General features: G+C 43.5%; 1 protein-coding gene across 1 annotated transcript in view; it reads right to left on the bottom strand.

The window, feature by feature from the left end:
- Positions 1 to 26,736, bottom strand: part of PAPPA2 (pappalysin 2) — a 294,324-nt gene that overhangs the window by 145,671 nt on the left and 121,917 nt on the right. Inside the window, exons 5-10 of the mRNA XM_043923373.1 lie at positions 18,758 to 19,051; positions 16,890 to 17,082; positions 12,312 to 12,433; positions 8,093 to 8,582; positions 4,167 to 4,295; positions 904 to 995 (exon numbers count right to left, since the gene is read on the bottom strand). Coding sequence (XP_043779308.1) covers positions 904 to 995; positions 4,167 to 4,295; positions 8,093 to 8,582; positions 12,312 to 12,433; positions 16,890 to 17,082; positions 18,758 to 19,051 — 1,320 coding nt within the window. The remainder of the gene's footprint in view (positions 1 to 903; positions 996 to 4,166; positions 4,296 to 8,092; positions 8,583 to 12,311; positions 12,434 to 16,889; positions 17,083 to 18,757; positions 19,052 to 26,736) is intronic.

Below are 26,736 nucleotides of genomic sequence, written 5' to 3'. Positions count from 1 at the left end.
AGGCACGACTGAGCTACTGAACTGAACTGAATGCACATAGGAGGGCTTTCCTGATGGCTCAGATGGTAAAGAATCTGCCTGCAATGCAGGAGACCCAGATTCGATCCCCGGGTCAGGAAGATCCCCTGGAGAAGGGAAAGGCTACCCACTCCAATGTTCCTGGAGAATTCCATGGACAGAGGAGCCTGGCGGGCGACAGTCCATGGGGTCACAAAGAGTTGGACCTGACTGAGCAACTAAACTTGCATGCTCATAGGAATGAAAAAATAATCTGCAAAGAATCCTGTTGATGGCTTTAATCATAGTCAGGAAAAGTGTTCTGGAGGGCCTTCCTGTGTGGCAAGAGTCTAGAGTCAATGGCAGCTAGCAATAACTTAGTATCAGTGACTTTTCAGGATTAAGAAATGCTGTGTATCACTCTTCATAATCTTATCTACTAAACACAGACACCAAGAGATATCTTGTACTCTCTTTGGCTTAAAACATGTCCCACCATAATTTTTATGTTGAATCTGTGATTGTGCTACTTGGCTGACAGTCTGATGTTAGACGTGAGGACCCAAGGGCAATCTTTGGTAACATTAATCTAGGAGGCTGGGTAACTTAGCAGTTTAACATGTGGATTTGCTTCCCTGGTTCAAATCCTGACTTCATCACTGCCAGTTGTGTAAGAGAAAGCAAGTTATTTAAGCTCTCTGTGACTCTGTTTAGTCTCCTTATATTTATTGTAGGGATTAAACAGGATAATATATGTGAAACAGTTAGTGCCAGGCACACAACAGACATAGCAAATGTTATTGTTATTACCACTAAATTACACACTGCCAGATATCAAGAGCTCACAAGAATCGGAGACTTCTCCAAACATAGGACATAAGCCTGGGCAGGTGCTCCTAAACTTACCTACACAGTTGAAACCTTCCTCTAATTCACATGCCCTTGAGCAGCCGTCTCCATTCAAAAGGTCTCCATCATCACACTCTTCTCCCAGGTTCCTACAAGGTAAAAGTATACATTCTGATATACAAACATACACACTTGTATACATAAAATGATTTTTCTCTTTTAGTTAACATCATTTTAAAAAACATTTATTTAGTTAGTTTTGGTTGCTGTGCCGGCTTTTCTCTAGTTTCAGGGAGCAGGGGCTCCTCTCTGGTTGTGGTGTGTGGGTTTCTCATTGCAATGGCTTCTCTCATTGTACAGCACAGGGTCTAGGGTGTGAGGGCTTCAGTAGTTGCAGCTCCCAGGATCCAGAGCACAGGCTCAATAGTTGTGGCACATGGGCTTAGTTGCTCTGAGGCATATGGGATCTTCCCAGATCAGGGATCCCATGATCTCCCATGAACCCATGAACCATGTCTCCTGCATTGGCAGGCAGGGCCTTCCAATGTCGCAAGCACAAAGTATGACACTCTATACAGAGGCGATATAGGCACAGTTTAAAGGAACATTTGATAAGGAGCTTTGGGAAGCCCAGGAGCCAAGCAGGTGTCACTACAGATGAAGCTGTTTCAAAGCCCAGGCTAGAATGTACAATGTCAGACTAGGAAGACGGCCCTTATCTTGTTCAGCCCCAGAGCCCCAGGCAGATGTGGCATCCTGGGACATCAGAACCTTCATTGGAGGACTGCTGTAGGAGATGCTACAACATAAGATCAACTGTTTTGTTCAAGGAGGGCTTTGTTTGGGTGGTAATGGTCACCTAGTCCTGCAGACGCCTTAATCAGTGGGTAGCAGGTTTAAAATGAGGTAGCCATGGAAAACATCAACAACAACCAGATTTGTTCTGTGCACAGATGAGTCATCCCTAGGTGATAGGGACAAAAGCGAAAGTGAAGTCACTCAGTCGTGTCCAACTCTTTGCGACCCCATGGACTGTAGCCCTCCAGGCTCCTCCATCCATGGAATTTTCCAGGCAAGACTACTGGGGTGGGTTGCCATTTCCTTCTCCAGATCTTCCTGATCCAGGGATCAAACCCAGGCTTCCCACATTGCAGACAGACGCTCTACTGTCTAAGCCACCACAGAAGCTCAAAGTAGGGACAAAGTTGGATGTTTAAATAGTTAATCCCACTAGGGGATTGTATGTATAAAAATATGGGTGACCCCTGTAAGTTAATGATTACTCAGTAGAGCAGGTTTACTTAACCACAAAACCAAGCTGGCTTGCTTAGCAACAAAATCATGCAACAGAAGCACGAGACATTGCCCCCAAACGATCAAATAAGTGTTGTCATGAGACCCACATCCTGCCCAGTGAGCTCAGTAAGTTAATTATCCCTAGGACATGCCCTCTGCACACATGAAAAACAATACTTTGCAGACCTAGTTTGAACAAGTAGGGAGAAGAAAACTCCCCTGCTCAACCAGGAGGAGGAGTTGATGGAAGCGTGACGTCTACTCAAGAAAGACAAAGAAGTTCTTCTCCCCCTCCCCACTTTTCCTTTGATTATAAAACTGTAGCCCAGTAAGTTCTCTGGTTGAGAACCTTTACCACCACTGCCCCCTGCCACTGACCCTCACCAGCTTGTAAATCTCACAAGCGTCCTAATCTAATAAATTACTTCTTATCTATCACTTTGCCTCTTGCTGAATTCTTTTCTTTGCTGAGACATAAAGGACTATGGTACTGGAGCTCTTCTGAGCCCCTGAAATGTCACCTAATGGTTTCACAGGGAGATATTTAATTGAGATGGAGGGGGAGAAAGGATAAGCTGAGACTGAGGCAGAAGGTGGCAGCAAACTAGCAAGGTTTGGGTAATAAAGTGATCTCAGTCTCCTGGATGTATTTCTGAAGTCTGGGACTATTTGGTGTTTATACTACTATGAAAAGGAGTAGACTTACACTAAAGCTTAAGAATCTTAGAAGATTGAGAAGACAGACAATATTTAGTAATTACTAAACAATGGGATAAAACCCCAAGAAAGGCTATAGATTGCTTTCAATTAGGCCTTCAAGATACAAGATATTTTTACTTGATCTGGAAAGCTAAAAACAAGCCATCTTACTAGGATACAGACTCTAAGACAAATTATAGTACCTGGGCTTCCAGTCTTTTACTCCTAGCAGCTTTATATAAACAACATATTAGGTGAGCTGAGCATTTAGAATAGGTTAATATAGGATGGTCACTGGAACATGGGAGTATTCAGTGACAAATTTTGGCAAGTGCCTGGCAAATCAGAATGAACTAGGTTGATATCACTAAAGGGTATAGAGAAAGACCATAAAGAAAGCTGAGCACTGAAGAATTGATGCTTTTGAACTGCAGTGTTGGAGAAGACTCCTGGGAATCTCTTGGACTGCAAGAAGATCAAATCAGTCAATCCTAAAGAAAATCCGTCCTGAATACTCTATGGAAGGACTGACGCTAAAGCTGAAGCTCCAATACTTTGACCACCTGATGTGAAGAACTGACTCATTGGAAAAGACCCTGATGCTGGGAAAGATTGAAGGTAGGGGGAGAAGGGGATGACAGAGGATGAGATGGTTGGATGGCATCACTGACTTTATGGAAATGAGTCTGAGCAAGCTCAGGAAGTTGGTGATGGACAGGGAAGCTTGACATACTACAGTCCATGGGGTCACAAAGAGTCAGACACAACTGAGAGACTGAAATAACTAACTAACTAAAGGGCAACAGGAAAAGGAAGGTGGTATGTTAAGAAATCAAAGGAGTGATTTCATTTTTACCTTGGTGATTTTATAGAATAGCTGTAAATTGCATTGCAATGAGGTCTTCCAGGGATCAAATGAGCAACTGAAGCTCATAAAGCTATAGTGATTTTCCTTGGGTCATAAGACAGGCAACTGATCTAAAAGATACCCTCACATCCTCTTTTAGCATCATTTGGCAATAACTTTCTCCACCATGAATTCCTTCCCTGAATCACTGCCCAGCACTTGTTCTCTGAAACCTGAAGAAAACCCCCACAGAATCAGCCCCAATATCCTGGTACTAAATTAAAGTGGGTCCATCCTTAACTATGTAGAGATGTGAATGACCCCTCAAGATCACAACCAGGTCTCAGATTTTGTTCAATACCAGAATCACACAGTGCCTTGGCCCTTTCCCCTCCCAAACCAGTCTCAAGGCGAACCCTCATGGTCTGAGCAAGGCGGGACATCCTCTGTCACCCAGTCCAAGGCACGCGGTCCTCACCTTGCAACCTTCCCATCTCCACAGTAAGGAGCTCCATGGATGTGGCTCAGAGGAGGTGAAGCTTCTCCCAGTTCTGATCCAGCTGCAGCTTGAACTTGGTACCGGTACATCTGCCCAGGCGTGACCTCCCTGTGGAAACCAACGGGCCGTAACCATATATCCAGGAAGTGGAGCAGGCCCTGGGTCTTTTTTAGATGGTGTGCAGGAATTTTGAATAAATATTACAGGGAATATAAATGTTAAACATATGCCATGTTGTTTGAAACCAAGAGCAGGGCATATAGTCTTACAGAGCATTTGAAACCATATTCATCTCTGTATTCCCAGTACCTTCTACGTAGCGAATGTACGTGGTTGCTGAGTGAACGCTGAACCAGCTAACAGTCCTACACAATCGAGGAGGATGGTATTTCGAGCATATCTTTACCATGTTACATAAACACACACACACAAAACCACCAACTTTGAAAACCTAGTCTGCTATATCACTGCATGTGTGCGTACATGCTAAGTTGCTTCAGTCATGTCCACCTCTTTGCGACCCTATGGACCATAGCCCGCCAGGCTCCTCTGTCCATGGAATTCTCCAGGCAAGAATACTGGAGTGGGTTGTTGTGTCCTCCTCCAGGGGATCTTCCTGACCCAGGGATCAGACCTGCGTCTCATGTCTCCTACATTGGCAGGTGGGTTCTTTACCACTAGCACCACCTGGGAGGCCCCTCTGTATCACTGAAATGATTGTAAAGCTGAAGATGAATGCTTCAGAGTTTGGGCTCAGCAAGGCCCTTCTTGGGTCCGTGAATCAGTTTTCTTGTCTCTCAAGAGAATTCTTGTCTTGAGGAGACTGAATTCTTATGAGGAAAAGCACCTTTCTCCTAGAGGAGATGAGGAAATCTTCCATCCTTATTTTAGGGATGCAAAAAATTCCACCACTGGAAATGCATTAAATGACTCCCCGGCTCCAAAATACATATAAACCAGGAATGGAGTTTTATCAATTGGCACCAAAGATGGAAGGAGTTTATCAGACTATCTAGAACCCAAGAGCACTGATCAAGTGGAGAATGTGAGAGACTGAACATTTGCAAGGGGGAAAGGGCTAAGGGCCAGTGGTGTGGGGGTTGGAGTAGAGCTGCTGATTCCAAAGATGAATTCTGCCTTCAACTTAGCTTTTATCCAATGCTTGCCCTATTTGGAAAAGTACCACTAGAGCCATGCTAGAATGGGAGTGACTTAGGAGAATAGGATCTCAAAGGGCTATTGGTTCTCCCACAAGTGGTACCCACAGATGTCCTACCAAAGCCCTCTCTTCTTTAACACACTCTTCAACTCAACCACAAAGCTTCTACTCTTTTGCTTGATGCTGCAAGCAGCAAACAGGAAATGTCGTGGGGTTTCAAAAACACCTTTAAACATCTCTGTACTGGTTTTTAGTGATTTTAATAGGAAAGACACCTAAATATTAAAGACTTTGAAATTTCCAAATTAGTTTTCTACAGGGAAGCACTCTTTTCATAAGAGTGCCAGGTATTTCAAAAGCAAAACAAGTTTTATATCTTAATCAATTCTGATGGCTTCCCTTTCACAGGGAGGTTTCTGTCTGACTTCTCATCCAGCCATGCATAAAAGTCTTACGCTGATCTCTAGCTGGGAAAGGATTGGAAAGAAGCATCAGGACGTGTTTACGCTTCTTGGGGAGAAAACTCAGCAGCAGGTAGCCCCAATTTCAATGAGCTGAGTTTGTAAAAGTAATGTGTTACTAAAGAACCAAAATGAGATTCAGTCAGAAAATTGGATTTTAATCCTGAGTTTGCCACTTGCTAGCTCTGTTCAACAAAATTAGAGTTAGTCTTAGTTCTCTCATCTATAAAATAGAATATGATTATCCTTAAATGTTTTTTGTGTCAGCGTATGTGTGAGAATGCGAGTATGTCAAGTTAGATAACAAATATCATTAAATAGCTCATGTTTTGAAAATCATGATGAGGCAACACAAAACTTGACTTACTAAATGTAACAAAAATAACAATAATAAATTATTTTAAAAGGTAACAAATATCATTTTAATTGGCTTACTAAAGAAAGTCCCCCCAAATAACATTTTTTTTCTTTTCAGACCTGTCCCATGATCTATCCTCCCATTTGCATGAGCTTTTTGACTATTTCACTATCCTCTAGTTCTAGTTCAGAGAGCAAGTATGGGAAGAAAAATGCAGTAAAATTCAAGGTGAACATTTTTCTTGACTCATTTGTAGCTATGGCAGACTGAAAAGTGGCCACAAATTCTTCCCATCCCAGGTGTATGCCCTTCTGCGATGTGACTTTACTGTTTCTCTCATTAAGAGATAGAATCAATTTTGTCACCTCCAGAATCTGAAATTCTTTGTGACCTGTTTTGGCTAGTTAAATGGTATCATGAGTGGTATAAGCAGAGGCCTGAAAAGTATGAGAATTTGGGGACTTGCCCTTCCTGATTCTGGAAAGCCTTCTACCACCATAAGGACTTCCCGGGTGGCATGAATGGTAAAGAAGCTGCCCACCAATGCAGGAGATATAAGAGATGTAGGTTCCATCCCTGGATGGGGAAGATCCCCAGGAGGAGGAAATGGTAACCCACTCTAGTAATCTTGCCTGGAGAATCCCATGGACAGAGGAACCTGGTGGTCTATAGTCCATTGGGCTGCAAAGAGTCAGATATGGCTGAAGCGATTGACCACGGCAAAGCACCATGAGGACAAACCCAGGCAAAGCCTCCCAGTAAAGGAGAGATGTGGAAAGAGAACTTCCTCCTCCCAGCCAGGCCAGCATCTTCCTTGAGCCTCATGTGTGCATGAGGTCATCTGGGGCCATGTAGCCTCAGTCAAGCTGGTCCAGATGAGTGCACCCAGCCAACACACAGAACCATGAGAAATGTGTTTGTTGTTTTAAACCACTATGTTTTGTGATGATTTCTAATGTGGCAAAAACTAACCAATACAGCACCTCTGTTAAAACTTTTGTTTTACCCAGAGTTCTGCCCTCAGGGCAGCCTCTGAAAAAATTATGAGGTGAGGAAAATTTGCTTTTGGAGATACCAGCCTCCTACTCTTGAACTCTAAGCCAATGATCTTATCTTAGTCTGTATCCCCTGCACTGAGCTCACAGTGCCAGGAACATTTAAGAACTCACTAAATGTAGGAAGAACAGAAGAAAGAGAAAGAGAAGGAAAGAGAGGAGGGAGGGAGGAAATAAGGGAGGAATGAAAAATGAAAGTCATAAAAGTATAGTGTTTCAGGAACCCTTGGCTTCTCTACTTAGCTGTGGAAGAGGTGACTATAACCTTTAAATGATATAGGAGCTGTGGCAGATTATTTAAAAGTTGCAGCAAAGATAAAAAATTAGATGGTGTCACCAGATAGGAGTATCTGGCTCTGATCAACTTATTTCTGGCAATTACTTTCAGCCCAACTGAAACATGCATGCATGTTGCATCTGACTCTTTGCAATCTGTGCACTATAGCCTGCAAGGCTCCTCTGTCCTAGGGATTCTCTAGGCAAGAATACTAAAGTGGGTTGCCATGTCCTTCTCCAGAGGATCTTCCTCACCCAGGGATTGAACCCAGGTCTCCTGCACTGCAGGTGGATTCTTTACCATCTGAGCCACTAGGGGAGACCAACATATCATTCATGGACCTCTTTTGTCTAGAATCATAATGATGACATCATCAATCAGGACATCCACTTTCCCTTTTCTGGGAAATATTTTTGTTCATCTCAGAGACGTCACTTTAGAATAAAATCCCCTCCGAGGGTCTGAATGTTTCTCCAAATAAGGGCATGTTGGAATGTAAAATAAAACAAAAACACAACAAAGAAAAAGGAAGTAAAATCCACTCCCTAAGCCTCAGGAGGCCCCATGGTTTAGAAAGCCCTGCTGCCCAACTCACATGTCTGTGAACTTCCGGTGAGGATGCATCACCACCACAGGCAAGCGGCTGGCAAATGGGGGCTCGCGGAGAACCTGGTACCTCACAGGCCTGCAGCCAGAACACAACGGACTGTGGGGCTGAGAAGTCAGGAGAGCTGCATCAATCTCCATCCGCTCATCAAAGGTGTAGACTTTCACCCCCACGACCTTCCCATCAACATGCAGTTTGATAGTGAGCGGTACATCACAGAAAGTGTCCAAAGGGCCCAGGTGCACAGACTTCTGGTGTTCCAGCAAGATCTCCGTGTCAAAGAGCGCCGGGGAGGAGTCCATGGAGAGGTAGGTGACCCATAGGGTGAGAGTGTCAGCTTGGACCGGGTGCTGAAAGAGCAGCTCCAGGCTACAGCCTTCCGCAGGGCAGGGGACCGTCATGTTCATGTGGTATAAGTGGAGCTCGGGACTCCAGGCCTGCAAGCTTGGCTCGCAAGGTTGATCCACGTCTGGAGGGCCTGAGGGAGATGGGCAGAAAGAAAGATGCCTCAGAAACCACCAATAAAAATCTGAAGGTGAGTCACCCCTATCAATAGTCAGGAGAGAAAATGAAGAAGAAGAGAACTTTGAGCATATTCTCATAGGAACTTGTCAGCTTAGTAGCTTGGGGGATTTTCCCCGCAATAATACTGGAGTGGATTGCCATTTCCTCCTCCAGGGAATCTTCCTGATCCAGGGATTGAACCTGTGTCTCCAGCAGCTCCTTTTTTGGGCAGGTGGATTCTTTACCCCTTGAGCCATCTAGGAAGCCCTTACTGAAGATAAAGCTCTAACAATTCTAAAGCATTATGCTCCGAATCACCTCTATCTGGTGCCCTTTAACAAGAGAAACCCAGCATGGTACTGAGAATGGAGTGACCCCGATCCTAAGTGGAAACATGAGGCTGGTGGAGATAAGGTAAGCCCCAAAGAATCCTTGAGCAGGACTTCCCTGGTGGTCTAGGGCTTAAGAGTCTGCCTGCCAATGCAGGGACACAGGTTCAATCCCTGGCTGGGGAAGATTCCATATGCTGTGGCACGACTAAACCCATGAGCCGCAGCTACTCAGCCCACGCTCTAGAACCAAGCTCTGCAACAAGAGAAGCCACTGCAATGAGAAGCCTGAGCACCACAACGAAGAGTAGCCCCTGCTCGCTGCAACTAGAGAAATCCCACATGCAGCAGTGAAGACCCAGCCCAGCCAAAAATAAATAAATAAATAAATTTAAAACTTTAAAAAAAAATTAAAAACAGAATCCTTGAGCCAAGGAGAATTATTTGTACTTAGTTTATTAATAATTTATGATAAAGTAATGCTTCTGAAGCCCTGTTTTATTAATAAGGCCAATGTTTGTTTCAGGCTGTTGCTACCCTGTTTGACTAGGCTCTTCACAAAAATTTGATTCCCTAAGATCATACCTTAACAAGCCTTCCAGAGGACTGTAAGTCAAACTTTAAAGCCAGACACTGAAACTTCCTTTCATTCAGATATGTGTAAGTCAGGAGATCAGAAAACTGCTTGTGGGAAATAGAAACACTTTTCTTGAGTAGAAGAAAAAGGAGATTCAGTAGCCCGGGAGCCAAAAATGCAAAGGTGAAAAATAAAATATCACTAACATATTAAGGTCATCTCTGTGGAAATAATCTATATACAAGGTGGTTTCCTTTTATATCACACAGCGGAATTAAAAGAAAACTGCTAAATTAAAAAACCATAGTTAGGCTCTGCTTGGTGCTGTGCATTATCTGTGTGACTGTGGCCAGTCTCTCTAAGCCTCAGTGTCCTCATGTATAAAATAAGGACTATTTAACCCCTGCCTTACTTACTAATCCTTGGTGGCTCAGCTGGTAAAGAATCTGCCTGCAATGTGGGAGATATGGGTTTGATCCCTGGGTTGGGAAGATCCCCTGGAGAAGGGAAAGGCTACCCGCTCCAGTATTCTGGCCTGGAGAATTCCATGGACTGTATAGTGCACAGGGTCAAAAAGAGTCGGACACAACTGAGCGACCTTCACTTTCACTTTCACTTACTTAGTATAGAAGAGCTGTATGATGTTTCATAGAAATATCTGCAAACTATATGTGCAAAAATAGAATGATTTAGCCCTTCAGGATTTGGAAACCAATACTCCAAATCCCAGAGGAAATAAGTTCAAATGTGTGTGTGTGCATGTGTGTGTGTGTTACATCTTTTGACCCCTATTGTTTTTTCCCTATATTGTGAATCCATTCATTCATTCATTAACTCAATACAAATTGGCTGTATATCTCTTTTACATCTAGCACTAATCTAGGTATCAGAGATTGAGTAATGACCAAGATAAAGGTACTGACCACATATATCTTACCATAGGTGATAGGTGCAACAGTAAATAAAGAGGTATAATTCCAAGTGGTAATGTCCTCTCTGAAGAAAGATAAAGGAGGAAAAAGGACTAGAGAATGATGGGGTGATACTGGGGGCTATTTTAGATCATACAGCCAGGGAAGTTCTCTCCAAAAAGATGATATTTAGGCAGTGAATATGTCTGGTTCGATTTTCTATTCTTCATAGCACTCAGAATGTAGTTGGTGATCAATAACTGTCCAATGTGTCATTAAATACATTTTGATCATATCTCTAATTATATGTGTTTGTGTATGTTCTGCTAGGGAGTCAATTCATTTTATATATTTAAAATATGACTTGATTCTTCACCTGTTCAAAACAAAGGAATACCAGTATTTCCCAGCAGTATTTTCCAATAGTCATCCCCAAATACTAGCAGACTGCAGGCCCTTGGAAGCCAACTCCTCAACAGTAGCACTATCTGTCAGAAAGTTGTTATTATGATCTCATGTGAAAAGACGGAGTGGAGGCCCTAAAAGCTAATTTGGTTTGCCTGGAGACACAATACAAGAGTTAGAACCCAGAAATTCTAATTCCTTTCACCTCTACCAGATAACTTTAAATTTTTCCAAGAATTAAAAAGGAAAAAGTACAGGGCCAGACAGTCAAATAGGCATTAAAACACTAGCACAGGACAAACTGTTTGCCACAAGAATGGCCTTTTATGAAATGCCAATCTCTAAATGAGTCCTATGCAGTGCCAATGTAAATTTTATAGTCACTTTCCATTCTTCCCTGAAAACTCATTTGAAAAAAGTTCTATACGATCAGTCAGGTCAACTGTCTCTCTCCAGATTCCTCCTTCAGGCTCCTGTTGTTTGAGTAACTGGGAGCCTAAGGGGACATGGTAGACTCTTAGACCAACGTTCTCCTTTTTTTCATATCAGAGTCAAGACTGCAAACTAACTCAAATAGAACCATGTCCAACACATCTGACTGAGTTGTTTTTACAATCATAATAAAAGAAAAAGAGAAGATGATGACTATGAGTTGTTTTCACAATCGTAATAAAAGAAAAAGAGAAGATGATGACTAGGTAAACACGATGGTTTGATGGACCAAATAGGACAGTGATGATGGAAGAAGTCAAGCCATTCATCAGAAGATGCTGCAACTCATGTCAACAGCATATTTGGGACTTGAATTGGGATAGCATTCATACTCTAATTTGTTGTGAGACACTGATATACGTATGTGAGTGAATATGTAACTGAGAAGTCGGGGGGAGGGACAGGAAAGGAGACAGCTAAAAACATTTTCCCCCTCCCAGAGCCTAGCTTAGATCACATCCAAAGCACAACCAGCACCAGAGGTTAACACACTCATAAAAGAGCACAGATGAGAACGATGAGTTTGGAACACCTAGTCCACCCCACCCCCACCCGGGCTGGCTCAGCAAGTGTGCATGAGTGTTCCCTGATTGGGGGGGACGAGATCAGCTTACATCATCCTGTGGCAAGGCTGTTCCGTGGGCTGGCGGCGCAAGTAACATGACGTGCCTGAGCCAGCTTATCCTGAAGTCGTCCCCAGAGTTCTCCCTCCCTCTGTCCTCCGTGCTGTCCTCTGATTCAGCACAGCCATCACCACCTTAATCACAGGTGGGCCATCCACACAAAGATCCCAGCCAGAGTCACTTCCAGACCCCTGGAGGTTTCCAGCAAACCACACACACACACACACACACACGCACACACACATGCACACACACACACACACACACACATACTACCTTATTCTCACTGCCATCACTTCACCCTTAACCTCCACCCGCATTCTCAGTGGCCACCGAGGTGTAAATGAAAAAGCCATGGTCCTTTACCCACAGCCTCCTCTGGAGTCCAGTAACCTGAGGAGTCACACACGCGCCGGGAGGAAGCTGTGTGCACATACTGACGGAACGTCCCATCTTCAGTGCAGGCACCACACACGCTGCCCAGGACCCTGCGAACACAATGCAGGGGGTAGAAATGGGAAGAATAGGTCAGATGAACTGGGATAACAAAATTCAGAAGACCTTTGGGGGCAGGGAAGTGACAGTGGGTATGGAGGCCCTAGGGGGTAACTGGGAACACAACTCTTTTGCAACTCACTCTCTTCTTGTATAGACCTCACCTTTGCAAAATTCAGAGTGACATGAAAATCTCAAGGTTATGAAGCAGAAGAATTTAACTAAGTCATAAAGGAGGCCTGTGGAGATGAAAGAGGGCTTCTATCCCAGCAATGGTCAACACAAAATAATTACCATCTGAATCTTTCAGCATAAAACAGCTTCTATGCTGACTCTCAGTAAGTCAGCCAGAGGCTCCTTGCATTCCCCTGAGTAAAACAAACAGCAGTTTTCACAGTAAACTTACTAGCTACATGTGGTCTTATGTTTTAACGCTCTACTTTTTAATCACACATGTAAGGGTCACATGAAATGTAACGCCTCCTGGCTCTCCAACACCTATGGAGATACACCTAAATTCCTGCTCATGACCCAAGATCCTTCAGAGAAGAGCTTTAGCCTTACCTCCTTCAGTTTCTTCATGAATTTTATGTTCCCATCACAATAACAAATCACCACTTCACAAAAACGTCCTGCCCATCACACAGTTCCATGAAACATGCTGTTCTCTCTCCTGCTAAGTCGACTTTCCAAGCTTCTTTGTTTAGCAAGCTCCTATTCATCCCTCAAACCCATGCAAGTGTATCCTCTGCAATGGTACTTAGCCTCACTCCTCTGGATGACCAGCACTCTCCCCTCTGGGCACCCACTGCAACTTCTAGCTCCCATCTTGGGACACTGATATTTGATGTTGACAATTCCCATTCCCATTCCTTCTCCTGGAGAGGTTCCAGGCCGAACTCTCTTCTTTCTGTGCCCAGCAGTTAGGACAGAGACTGATCTAGGCAGTCCCCCAGTGAGAGCTTGTTCTGTGGGCATCCTTGAGACTATTAATAAGACTATGAAGAGCTCTTCAAGCACCAGATCTTGAAGAGTAATGTCAATAGCTAAATAGCAAGGGTAAATCACTTGATAAATCTGTTTCTGATACTAAGATTTTTTTTTTAATTACTGAAGTCTAGTTGTTATATAATATTATATAAGTTCTAAATATATAATACAGTGATTCAATTTCAAAGGGTATACTCCATTTACAGCTATTATGAGATATTGGCCATATTCCCCATGGTGTACAGCATATCCTTGTAGCTTATTTTACACATAATAGTTTGTGGAAACCCCACTGTGAATGATCCATCTGCAAACGGAGGTACCGAATCACCGTCTCTCAAGAAGCAGCAAGAGAAAAGTAAAATCTGATAACATGTTAGAAAACAGTATTGTCAAATAAGGGTAATGATTGTGCTACTGAAAGTTTGCTGCTGTGAGCTGTGTGTTATGCCGGGATTCGTGACCTCCGGAAGAGAGGATTTTGATTTGGGGTCAGAGACGAGGCTTGACTACTTGGAGCCTTTTGTGTAGCAAAGTTTTATTAAAGTATAACAGAGACTGGAAAAACTTCTGAAATAAACATCAGAAGGGGACAGAAAGAGTGCCTGCTTGCTAGTTTTTAACAAGGTGTTTTATGTCTGTTGAAAGTGAAAGTGAAAGTCACTCAGTCTTGTCCAACTCTTTGCGACCCCATGGACTACACAGTTCATGGAATTCTCCAGGCCAGAATATTGGAGTGGGTAGCCTTTCCCTCCTCCAGGGAATCTTCCCAACCCAGGGATCGGACTGAGGTCTCCCATTGCAGGCGGATTCTTTACTAGCTGAGCCATTGCCTGTTAGCTTCTAATCAGATAAAAGAAACACCTTAAGCCTGAAGGAGTTTCACCAGGCTGCTCTTCCACAATATGCATTTTTGAGATAGGTGGACATGAGGTGTGTCATCCCCTGGCCATATAATAATTGACATGAATACTGGTTTGTTGAGCCATTATCAACCCAAGGTCTGAGAAAAGGAAAAAAGTTAGTCTTAGCTGGAACCATTTTGAAGCAAAGGCAGATTCCAAAGCAGAGAACAGAGTCTCATTAACATAGCTTAAGAAAAACATTTCCATAAGAAAAACACATTGGTTAACGCAAGGCAGAACCATGTGTCTTCAACACAGAATTAAAAGAAGCCTCTTTCAATTTTGTGTAGAGAAGGAAATAAACGCTGCCACTTGTAGCCTATTTCCTCCTGCCGCTTGGGGACCTCTGGCCTTCCTACCTGGTACCCTCTCACTACCAGCTGCAGTGTATTAAGCACAGTATCTACCTGGCATTGTCCCATGAGATGCTTTTCATAAATTATTTCTTATCCCTGCTTACGAGTAAGGATATTTAGGCTCAGAGAGATGAACTGCCTACAGTCAGAAGTTTCTTAATTCCTCTGAGCAAGTTCCCAAACACCAAGTGTCCAGTACTTTGGCAACGAAAAGGTGTCATTAACTGCAACCCCCAACTGCAGTCAGCACTCACGGCCGCTGCGGACACAATTCCAAACCACAGTTCCCTGATGCACTTGGCTCTTCCGGGGCCGCCGCTGAGTGCGTGGTTGGGCTCCTCTCTGACATAAGGATTCCAAATACCTACTGAGGAGGAGTAAACACAACTCCAAGCATGACACAAATCCCTGGGAACGTGACGTGAGTCTCCCTGACACACGTGTCGTGAGGCCTCAGCGCTGTGGCCCACCTCGCTGAGAAAAGGAAGCCAACTGCAGCCTTTTCTGCCAACAGCCTCACAGCCAGCCAGAAGTGATGTCTGCTTTATCGTAACGTTTGTACCAGAGAGAGAATTGAAAGATTAAATTGTTTACACGTGTTACATAAACTGATGTAAATACGTGGGTTTGCACATACCCACGGAGGACCTAGTGTTCAGCCAGAGCCACCCAAGGTCACACTCGCAGGAAGAAGTTTCTTCCACACATCACAGAGATACAGGTCGACTCACAAAAGGGGTCCATGAGAGCTTGCGGGCTGGTGAAAATCAAAACTGTTTATAGGCTTGTGGGTCTAAGTACCATCATGTAGTAAGTGCACATCAGGCTGGCAAGGAGAGGTACCAAGATCCCAGAAGGCTGGGAAAGCCAGTTTGCAAAATGATTCACCTGCTTCTTCCCATCCCTGTCTCTGCCTGCCCTCTCTCCTAGGCTTTCAGAAAAGCCGGAGTACATGGGAACATGCTTCAGGGACACTCGTCTCCTCAGCAGGGATCTGATACCCAGAAAAGCAGTGTCACACACAGATGAGGAGCTATCCACCTGCTCAGTGAGAGAGCCCTCAATTCAAAGAAACAATCTATTCCACGTCCTCCAGTTCTGAAATTCCCGGGGACGTACCCAGTTCACCTCTACCCTGCCCCGGATTTTTCACTGATACAGCAGGGATTGGGCTCACTGCGAGGACTAAAGAAAATAATTTCAGGTAAAATATCTCACATAGTGAATGCCTCTCACACAGAAGGCCCCAGGAAGCCACAACCACTGGTTATTTAGAATACAGTGGCAGGTTTTGGGAAAATGGAAAGCAGGTCATGGATGGGGTTCCGACCCTTCTCCGTTAAACCCCATCCCCCCATCTTCCCACCAATTGTCAGAGGTCACCCTTTTCCTTCCGTCTCTCTTTGCCACAGAAATGTTCTCGGTAATCATTACCCCAATATGCAGAGGATGAATAAAAACCAACTTTAGCTAGAACGAATCTCTTCACTAAATATGAATTAGGTGTTTATTGTGGCAGGTCAAGAGACCAAGATAACAGAAAGCAGTTCTGCCCCCTCAGAACTGCCAGTTGAGTAGTAGAACAGAGAGGAAAATGAACAGATAATGACAATCGCACAAGATATAATAGCCATAACAGGCAGGCACAGGGTACAACAGGATAGAAAGGAGGCGTTAGAAACGCCCACCCGAACCAGTTAAGCCCTTGATGCATGGCTTGAATAGCCAGTTACCCACCCACCCCCAGAACTGCCTGGAGGAAGACACCGCACTTCCCTTCTTCCAGACACCACTGTGCAAGTAGCAAGCCCCTTGCTACTGTTGTCCACATCCTTACACCAAGCAGAACAGCTGACCTGGACAGGTAGCAAGTGCCATCTCAGTTTTGTCAGGTCATCGTTATCACATTTGTCAACCTCTTCACAGCTCCTGGGATCATGCCAGATGGGACATAAGGAAACATCGGAGGTGCCCCTGGCCAAGGAGTGGGCACACGTGATGCAGTGTTGGCTTGCGTGAGAGCCCCAGGAACCCTGCTCAGGAGATAAGGATGGAGCAGGGAGGCGGAGGCAGCCCTGAGCAATGGTGCACACTTATCGTTACAAACTGGGGTTCCCCTAACTTCACGCTCTTTCCCTCATTCATAAAAAACACCATGGAGAAAGATATCAGCTCACCCACAGCCAGCGCCCTCTCACCTGTCATACACAACTCCACTAATTGGAGGCAGCCAGTGGATAGTGAGGGACTTGGGAGTCTGCCCGATGACCATGGGGGGGATGGGGATGGGGGTGGGCTTCCGGCTCTGGCTCCACTGCTGATACACAAGGTCCAGATAGCAGTGCATTCGGGCCACTTGGTTGGGGGTGAAGCTGTCAGTGCAGGCATCATCTGCGGAGACAAAAAAGGAAACGAGAGAGATGGAGGCTTTACCCTGCAAAGCCCCCCCAGCAGGGATAGATTTTGCCAGAAAGTATCTAGGCTGGAGATGGAAAAGAGAAGGCAGAGAAGAGCAGTGGCTGATCTCTAAAGCAAACTGGGCTTGACGTTTACCTCGGGCTGGGCCAGTGAGAGACTCAAGCCCTGGGGTACAGGTTGCTCTGAGCTGACACTGTTTATTCAGGAAACCACAAGATGGCAGTGTTTCAGCATATGACCCTTTTATCCATGAACGTGCGTAGAGTTAGACACCTGCTTTATGCCTGGTGACTTTGGCCGAGGTTAGTGAGTATTCAGTGGGGATGCTTGAGGAGAGAGAGCCAAAACGTCAAGGAGGCATCACACCTGGGACTGGTGATCCCCAGCTTCCCTTTGGAGCTGGCAAAATTCCCCATTAGGGACACCTTTCATAAGGTTAGAAAGGGAGTTATCTTAGTTTCCAGGTCTTTTTCCATGAAAGCGCACCCAACACTCTCCTTCCTTCTCAGGTGTTTCCTCTGTCCACTTCAAAGGTGGTGCCTAAAGAGCTCTGCCCTCCGCACCCCATTGTCTGGTCCCTCTGCCCTGGAAAGGGACACTGTGTGCTGGATGGGGGAGGCTGGAGGGCTGGTCCTTATGAAATTTATGTACCTGAATCATGTGCCTAGATTAGACTTAGATAGCAATATATTGATGGGTCATGGACAGGACTAGTTCAACACTCTTTCTTCCCTTCAAAGGCATGGCCAGCATCTTATCATAAATTTACCTTTTTCTATTGGGCGGAAGGGTGGGGTGGTTCTGGAACTTATCACTAACAAGTCCCTGAACCCTATAGAAAAATTACCTCTTTCCTTCACCACTGGTCTAAGTCATCATATCACATCACTCCTTAATTTTTGGGATAAATTTAAGTCCATTATCAGGAGATGATGACTAGTATTGCTTTTTGACAGAAACAGGAAAGATATGGAAGGATAAAGAAGAAGCATAATCTAAGACAACAAAACCAGACACTAAAGTTGTCCCCAGGACCAGGAAAGTACCATTTTTAAGTGAGACAGCACCATTTTTTATAGGAAGACTAAGAATCAGCCCTTGGCTAGTGTTTGAAGAGGAGAATCTGATACTTTTAAAAATAACATGAAAGAAAAAGGAACTCTGAGCCTAACATTAACCAGAGCCATCTTTCTGATCAACTTCAAAACCAGTAAAAACAGCCACCTTGACCCAAAAACCTCTTTCTCAATCACTTTTGGAATCTCCTTCATAGTAAATCCCTAAGAATATGACAAAGAAGCAGGATAACCAAGTTCTAGAGAAGCAGGGTAACCAAGTTCTAGGGGTCAAAGGGCTCTCAAGAGAGTGTTTGACTTTGTCTCCCTTTTTAACTATCTGTGTCAGAGGTATGTTTTTCTTTTAATTTTTAGTGGAGGAGAATGTAGTCAATGAGACTGCTTCAAACTTCAATACTTCTGTAAGTTTTTCAAGGACATGAAAAATAAATGCCATGACAAATACGCTTCAATTCTCTGGCATGAATGACTCTTGATGATGCTCTCTGATTCTCATACCTCCACCCTCCCAGCCCACAAAGGCTTCCATGTAGTCTTAACAGAAAAGAAATCCATCAGGACAATGGTGATACCTGTATAACTCATGTAGTTGCTGAATGGAGCCCCTGGGAAGTGGGTGAAGCCACAGGTGTCATTGGCAGGCTCTGGGTCCTGGCACAGCTTACTCTTGGGAGTGGGGGCAGTGTCGGCGCAGAGGTCTCCTGTCTCCATGGACGGCACGGTCTCCCTGCAGGGGTCATCGCAGGATTCTCTCTCACTGACCCCTTTGAAGACATGGTAGAGCCCCAGGACATGCCCCACCTCATGGATCATGATGTTGGTGTGGCCAGGCATGCCATAATAGGCTGGGTTGAGGACAACACCACCTGCAATGGAAGGTTTGCAAAATATCTCTAAGCATATAATGAATAGCCAGCCTCTGTCTTCTGGAAACAGTGTTCATTTCCAACCTCTAACGGGAACAGTTTATAACTTCTAGTGGCATTCAGCCCCTGCTCTTCCCTTCAGCCACAAACACCTTCTGAACTAATCAATAAACATGTCCCTAACCTTTGTCTTGGGTGAATGTTGTACTGGACACCAGGGATAACAATACAACAAGGCGACATGATAGAAGGCCAAGATTCTGAGCCCTGGTTGCACATTAAAATCACCTCAGGGTGTTGAAATATACAGATGTCCAAATGTCAGCCCCAGTGGAATGAATCCAAATAGCTGAGGATGGGGTACATGACTCAATATTTTTTAAAACTTCCCAGGTTGAAAGCCATTGGTCTTAAATGAAAGCACACGCAGTTCTCTGAGGACTTGAACAGCTATCTGACATTCTAGAAGATCAGTTCTGTTGTCTGTAAAGTAGAGATAATAACACTCCTCTTTTTTTTTTTTTTTTTTTTTTAAGCATTTGGCATACTGAAAGAGTTCAAGTGACAGTTGTACATGTTGCTTCTGATTTTATGACCCATGCTCTCAAGGAACTAACAACCATTGAGACAAAAGAGAGGTCCAACTGAACTACCATGAAATTTCAAATGCCACAGGCACTACAGGGAATATGCACCACCCTCATTTCTCCCAGTCTCCCCAGGAACACCAAGAGAGGTATTTCAGAGAAGAGTTCATTACATCCAATATGGACTTGGATGAAACACCCAGTGGTATCACTGTTGTTACAAAAGAAAAGGCTTAGGATCTCTGAGTGTCCTAACTCTGTCTAGTCCCTGCTTTCCTCCTCTCCCCATGGAAGACTTTCCTTTCTCACTCCTAAACATTATCAGGATCAGACCAATCCTCATCTCTAGGACCTGGAACAGCATATGTCAACAGGTCTGGACTAACCAACCCTAGGATTCAAAGTCAGCCTAGCTGTGTTTGCAGGCTGGCCCCACCCTTGTGTCCTAGATCCAATCCTAGTTTCCAGGACTTGCTTTATTCCTCGTACCTAAGCCCTTTGTATATCAGTAGTCTGCTGAGTAGAGCAGGCACCCCCAGAAGAATCCCCCTGCCTTTCTTTTGCCAGATGATATTCCATGTGATCCACCCTGAACTCTATACAATACCCGAGAGACAACTACTTTACATGGTTTTATGGGCAGAACACAATCACCAGGTTATCCAGTGTCATATCCATTGGTTTCTGTAATGGGCAGCTCAGCGTGCCTTTTTAGTGACTACTCTATTTGCAGGACAGTTTCTAAATCCAAGTTCTAGTTTCTTCCAGTCTAGTCAGTCATGCTGACATCAACCAAGGCATGTTTAGACTTGTCCTCAGATACACTATCTACTTTCATATCTAAAATAAAACTAGTCCCTTTTTTATCATTTCTATTACTTCCAGTAAAAAAAAAAATCAACATTAGTCTTTTATAAAAAATGTATTCTGTATCATTTTATTCATTTGTACATCATTATTATGTCAATATAAAGTTAAAAAGCAGTTTGAAAACAGATCTATTTTTTAAAAAATCCAGGGTGCCTAGTATTTGAATAAAACCTAGTGAACTGAAATATGTCCACTTCTCAAGATGCCTTCCCTTTCATGTTTACATATCCAGTTTTAGTAATAATCATCACTGAAGTTCATACTCCATTATGAAGTTCATACTCTCAGTTCTCCAACAGCAATATCAACCTTCGCATCAATGAAGATTATAAGAGAGCACATTTCTGTTTTCTGAAAAATGCCTACACCAATTTGCCAGACATCAAACTTTGAAAGACTCTAACTTACCTATAAGTTTTGAGTGTCTATGCTGAATAGCCTTTCCCAAATTGTGTTTATAAACTCTGGTCCTGGGTGATACTTTGCACACACAAAAAAGTAGTATCAGTGGTTAAATGTGCTTGAGAAAAATGTGCCATACCAACCTCTTGAAGATTCATATTGTACCTGAGAACTGTTACATTAAGGATTCTAATAAGTCCTACAACAATGTTTTTTAATCCTTTGGGCCCCATACTTGTTTGGACATAGAACTTGTTTGGGACAGAATAGTTTTTGTCATCTGGAGTACTGAACTACTTGGAGCACAATTCATGAAATACTAATCCAAAGACCAAAAAGCTTCCCAATCAGTAGTTATTTTCTATCCATATTCTTGCCCCTGAGCAAATATCAAATAGCTCCTCATCCTATGGTCAGTCTAGCCCAAGTCCTCTTAGGATCTCCTCCAGCAGTAGAGAAAGGAACTAGAGCTGAAAGAAAGAAGTAAGAATCCAGGAAGAAGAGCTGGCAAAAGTAGCATGTGTCAGTGACATAGGGCTGGCGGTCAGTGAGGCCCCGAGGCACTCAGCGGATATGAGTGTGGTCATGATAATGGTGGGCTTCTTAGCAACCTCTCAACCTCTAGAAGTCTGTGCCTCAAGTCTAGATAAGATTTCGCCAAATCCAAAAATATTCACAGTCTCCTTTCAGTCAACTTGGTTATTTATAAAAGGAAGAAGAAGTGTAAAAATGCAAATCTTCAACCTTGCCAGAAAGTCTCCTCCATGTTTAGGACAACTGGCCAGAGTTCTCCTCCACTGTACCTTTAAGATATATTCTCAAAGAAGGAGAATATAGATTTAACCAGACAGCACTTAAATTTTAATGCAAAGCATAAGCCTTTGCACATGTTTACTCACAGTTACATTTTTGATTACAGAGAATTCCAGCCCCAAATTATCTGTATGGAATGCCTTGTAATGAGTTCAGTTACTATTAGTTACTAATCACTCAGTCATTTCTGACTCTTTGCAACCCCATGGACTGCAGCCTGCCAGGCTCCTCTGTCCATGGAATTCTCCAGGCAAGAATACTGGAGTGAGTAGCCATTCTCTTCTATCTTCCCAACCCAGGGATAGAACCTGGGTCTCCTCATTGCACACAGATTCTTTACTGTCTGAGCCAAACAAGGAAGCCCCATAGTTACTACATGTGGGTTAAATAGCGTAGTGCATATTCTCATTGAGGAGTGAGTGCTGTGAACACCAATACCTGTTAAGGAAAAAGTACGAGACCCTGGACCTCTTATGATAATTCTGCCCGCTAGACTTCAAGGTTATGCATCAGAAATTAAGGACCTTGAAATGTGACCCTAACTAGTTATGTGATGCTGGCCCTGCTCTTTAATTTTCCCCTAGGCCTCTTCATCTCTAAATTGAGGAACCTACATGGGTATATGGTTAAGAGTCCTTCCTGTTCTCCTCCTGGGCCTCTGAGAGCTCACATGCAGGACTGAGTGAGACAATCATAGATACCATGTGGATAATTCATGTTACGACTGTCACCACCTCAGCTTGGTAAGCTGTGTTCCCATCTCTAAGCAGCCTGAGGCGAAGGGGAAAGGCTGCGAATGAGCAGCCACAGACAGTACATCTCGCTCTGCTACAGACATTCAAGTGGTCCAACCACCGCCTGTTCATCCTCACACCCTTTCCGCCCCTGTGGGCTGCCCTTCCTCCCTCCTGCGCCCTGGGGCCCCACGCTGTTCTCAGTCCCTCTTTTCCCAGCCAAGACAAACTGGTTAAGTTATTAGAGGAGTGTATTTTAGTTACTCAGAGACACACACACTGATACACCCATGTGAGGATGAAAGACATTAATTTATTTCATGGTTTAGTTTGTAAAAGTTCTTCCACATTTTCATAATAATTACACACACACACACACACACACACATACAGGCTCATGCCAAAGCCTGAGGGAAGCATAAAAATTCAGAATCTAAAGAGAAATATCATCCAAAATCTGAAAAAAAAAAAAAAGGTGACAACTTTTTTTCATTAAGAAGGAAACGGAAGAGGGTGTAAAAAAAGGGAACCCCAGAGGGATGGGATGGGGAGGGAGGTGGGAGGAGGATTCAGGATGGGGAACACATGTACACCCATGGCAGATTCAAGTCAAAGTATGGCAAAACCAATACAATGTTGTAAAGTAAAATAAATAAATAAATCAATTTTTTAAAAAAAGGGAACTCTCTTACACTGGGAAGGGTGGGGATGAAATTGGTGCAGCCACTATAGAGAACAGTCTGGAGGTTCCTTAAAAAACTAAAAATAGAGTTACCATGTGATCCAGCAATCCCACTTCTGGGCATATATTCAGAAGAAACAAAAACTCAGTCAAAAAGATATATGCATCCCAATGTTCATAACAGCACTATTTATAATAGCCAAGACATGGAAGCAACCTAAATGTCCATTGACAGTGGAATCGATAAAGAAAATGTGGTGTGTCTATATATACATAGTTACTCAGCCATGAAAAGAACAAAATAATGCCATTTATAGCAACATGGATGGATCTAGAGATTGTCATGCTGAGTGAAGTAAGTCAGACACAGAAAACCAAATATTGTATATTATTATTTATAAGTGGAATATAACTTTTAAAAAGATACAAATGAGCTTATTTACAAAACAGAAATAGATTCACAAACATAAAAAACAAACTTATGGTGACCAAAAGGGAAATGTGGAGGAGGGATAAAATAGGAGTTGGTGATTGACAGATACATACTACTATATAAAACAGATAAACAACAGGGACCTACTGCATAGCACAGGGAACTATATTCAGTATCTTGTGATAACTCATAGCAGAAAAGAATCTGAAAAATTGTATACACACACACACACACACACACACATGTATGGACTTCCCCGGTTGCTCAGTGGTAAAGAATCCACCTGCAATGCAGGAACTTCAGGAGACACAGGTTCAATCCCTGTGTTGGGAAGATTCCCTGGAGAAGGACACAGCAAACCACTCCAGTATTCTTGCCTGGAGAATCCCATGGACAGAGGAGCCTGGCGGGCTACAGTCCATAGGGTTGCAAAATGTCAGATGCGACTGAAGTGACTTAGAAAACACAGGCACACAAACCCATATATACACCTGAAACTAACACAACATTGTAAATCACTATGCTTCAATTTTTAAAAAAGAAGGAACAAGACATGATATATGATAAGTAAACACTAAGTCCAGTTGCCAGAATGGCAACTCCTTCCTGCCTTCTCTGCCATTTGGGTCTGACCAGGGAAGATCCAAGAAGCTGCAAATTCTCACCCTCTCAAGGAAATGAGCAATGCTTTTCCAGGAGAAACTTAGTAGAAACAAGGAAAAGATGGTACAAAATGCTACTTTCCAGGACTATTTTGCACTAATATTCAAACAAATCAGCACCATTTTCTGAAGTGGATCCCTACGCCCCACAGTTTCCTCCGTTTTCATTACCAGCACCACGTGTGGGTCCGACTCTGAGTGGTTATAAGTGGGGCCTTACACCACTGCACAGAAGCCTCTCTCACACTAGATGGCCTTTGGAGTGACTGGGGTTCCTTCTCTGGCTGTGGACATTCACTGGGAATGTATTGGTCTTTATTTAGGAAGACATTGCGTAAAAGTGTTAGGCTATTTGTGAATCTGTTCAGTGGTCACAAGCGCTCTTACCTTAAAGGGTTGTTATGAAGATTGAAGTAGTAATGTAGATTAATAAGCATTTCACTTATCTTCCAGAACAAAGTAACTGAAAAGGTGTATTAGACTATTTGTCAATATTATTATAATTACATAATGCAGCCTGGCCACGTGCACTTATTTGCCCCCACCCCTCACTGGCTCTCACCTAACCATCTTCATTCAACTTGAAAATGAAAGCTAAGGTCAGGCCACAAACAGGGCAAACCTCCCAGAGTGATAGCAGACATCACCAAGCAAGGCAGACAAACACCCTCACATGAGGAGCTCTGATTTGCTTCTAAGATGCTCATACTTTGCTTCCAGGTTGTTCTGATCTTGAGACCATGGGCACCCAGAAGACAGAAATGAATTGAACAGAGTTGCAAATAGACAAGTGCCCAATCTCTTCAGAGACAATATATTGGCATTCAAAAATGATTTGCAGTGGCCTAAAATTAGTGATTGTAAGAGGAAAGAAAATTTTAAGGGTTTGGGAAAGTAAGCTAAATGCTTCATAGACCTTACTGGTAGGTCAGATTTGAACAAGACACCTTTTTTTCTTTAGTGTCAATCCTTTTCTTACCACTTCTCTAATTTCAAAAGATTTAATTGTCATTTCCTACATCAAAACCACTGTTCATGTTTGTCTTTCCTCCTCTGGGAGGGATGGGATGTCCTCTACAATAGAATTCCTTCTTTTGTGTTCTCTGCTGTCACCCGCCACATTGAAATAGGAAGTAGAAAGACATACCAGTGTTTGTTTTAACCATACTTTGACCCCTCAATCTTCACTTTAAGGCACTGTCGGACTTTCTCTACCCTCATTCACTTTCCAACACCTGTCCTAAAAGGGCTTCTAGGAACTGATGACCAGAACAGGTGTACCTATGCAGGGCCGACTTTCAGCAACATTTTGTAAATACTAACATTTCACCAAGTGGTTCCTTGCCTCCCTCCCTCTTACCCTACTCCCAGACTCTCTTGCATTCATTTATAACCTTACTAGGAGGTATATAAAAGAGTGAAAAGCAAGGAAATAAGCAGTCCTTTTCTGGCTGTGAGATTTCCAAAGCCTATGCCACTGAGACATTGAGAGGACTCTATGGTTTAGTTAGCATGGTGGATAAATGCAGGAAGGTAATCCTTGCCTCATATCACCAATACCACCACCATCCTCTTAGCCTTGGAAAGGTTCTCTTAAGCTGGAGGAAGAAAGAAGAGATAAAAAGGACATAATGAGAATGTATAGATGATGGTGGGTCCAGACAAAATGGACTGTCGCCTATCTTTTGAGACCCCAGTAAAGGGATAAAGATTCAAAATATGTGCATATGATCTGGCAACAGGAGGGGTCTTGCCTCATTCCAGCGATGGGTTCCGGATTAAGGAACCTAGCTCTAAAGAAGAATGGCTGCCCAATGATGTTAAGAGGGAAGGGTAACAGAGGGCCTACCAGGGAATCCCTGAAGGTAGAGGACTCTGTGATGGGAACAAGGGTCATTTCAGACGATCAGCATCACCTCATGACTAAGGATAAAATGAACCTTCCCTCTATGACCTTGGCATTTATAAGCCAGATCTGCAGTTAGATACAGTCCCAAGCAAAGGAAATTCAGTTGAGAGTAAATTTCTACTACCCAGCAACAGAGAGGCTCAACATAGAAATAAAATTCAATTATAGAAGAATAAATAAAGATTACATTTCTTGCGTATCTGAATATGGTACTGGAACTTGAACTCAATACATACCAGTACAACTGACTTATACACAGAACACAATATGAATGAGGTTCCCTGGATTTAGCAACTTGTGGCCATATGTGGCACAGCTGTTGCTTAATGGACTGGCGGGGAGCCAGTGCCTTCTTAGAAGACCTTTCAGCTTTGATTATAAGAGACGAACTAAAACAATAAGACAGGGTTGTTGTGTGGTCTGAAGGAAGGTGCAGAGGAAGAAAAGCGAGAGAAGTTGCTGATTAAAAGATGAAATCTCAGTAGCAGACAGCCAAGCTCCCAAAGTGATGCTGTATTCCCAAGTTCCAACTTTTCCCCGCTTCACCACAAGACCGCCAGAGTGGTGTGTGGGAAGGAAATGACTCCCAAAGT

This window comes from Cervus elaphus, chromosome 14 (assembly GCF_910594005.1).
Source record: "Cervus elaphus chromosome 14, mCerEla1.1, whole genome shotgun sequence".
NCBI classification, from domain to species: domain Eukaryota; kingdom Metazoa; phylum Chordata; class Mammalia; order Artiodactyla; family Cervidae; genus Cervus; species Cervus elaphus.
Note: the sequence above shows the minus strand (reverse complement) of the source record. Positions and strands in the feature narration are given on the sequence as shown.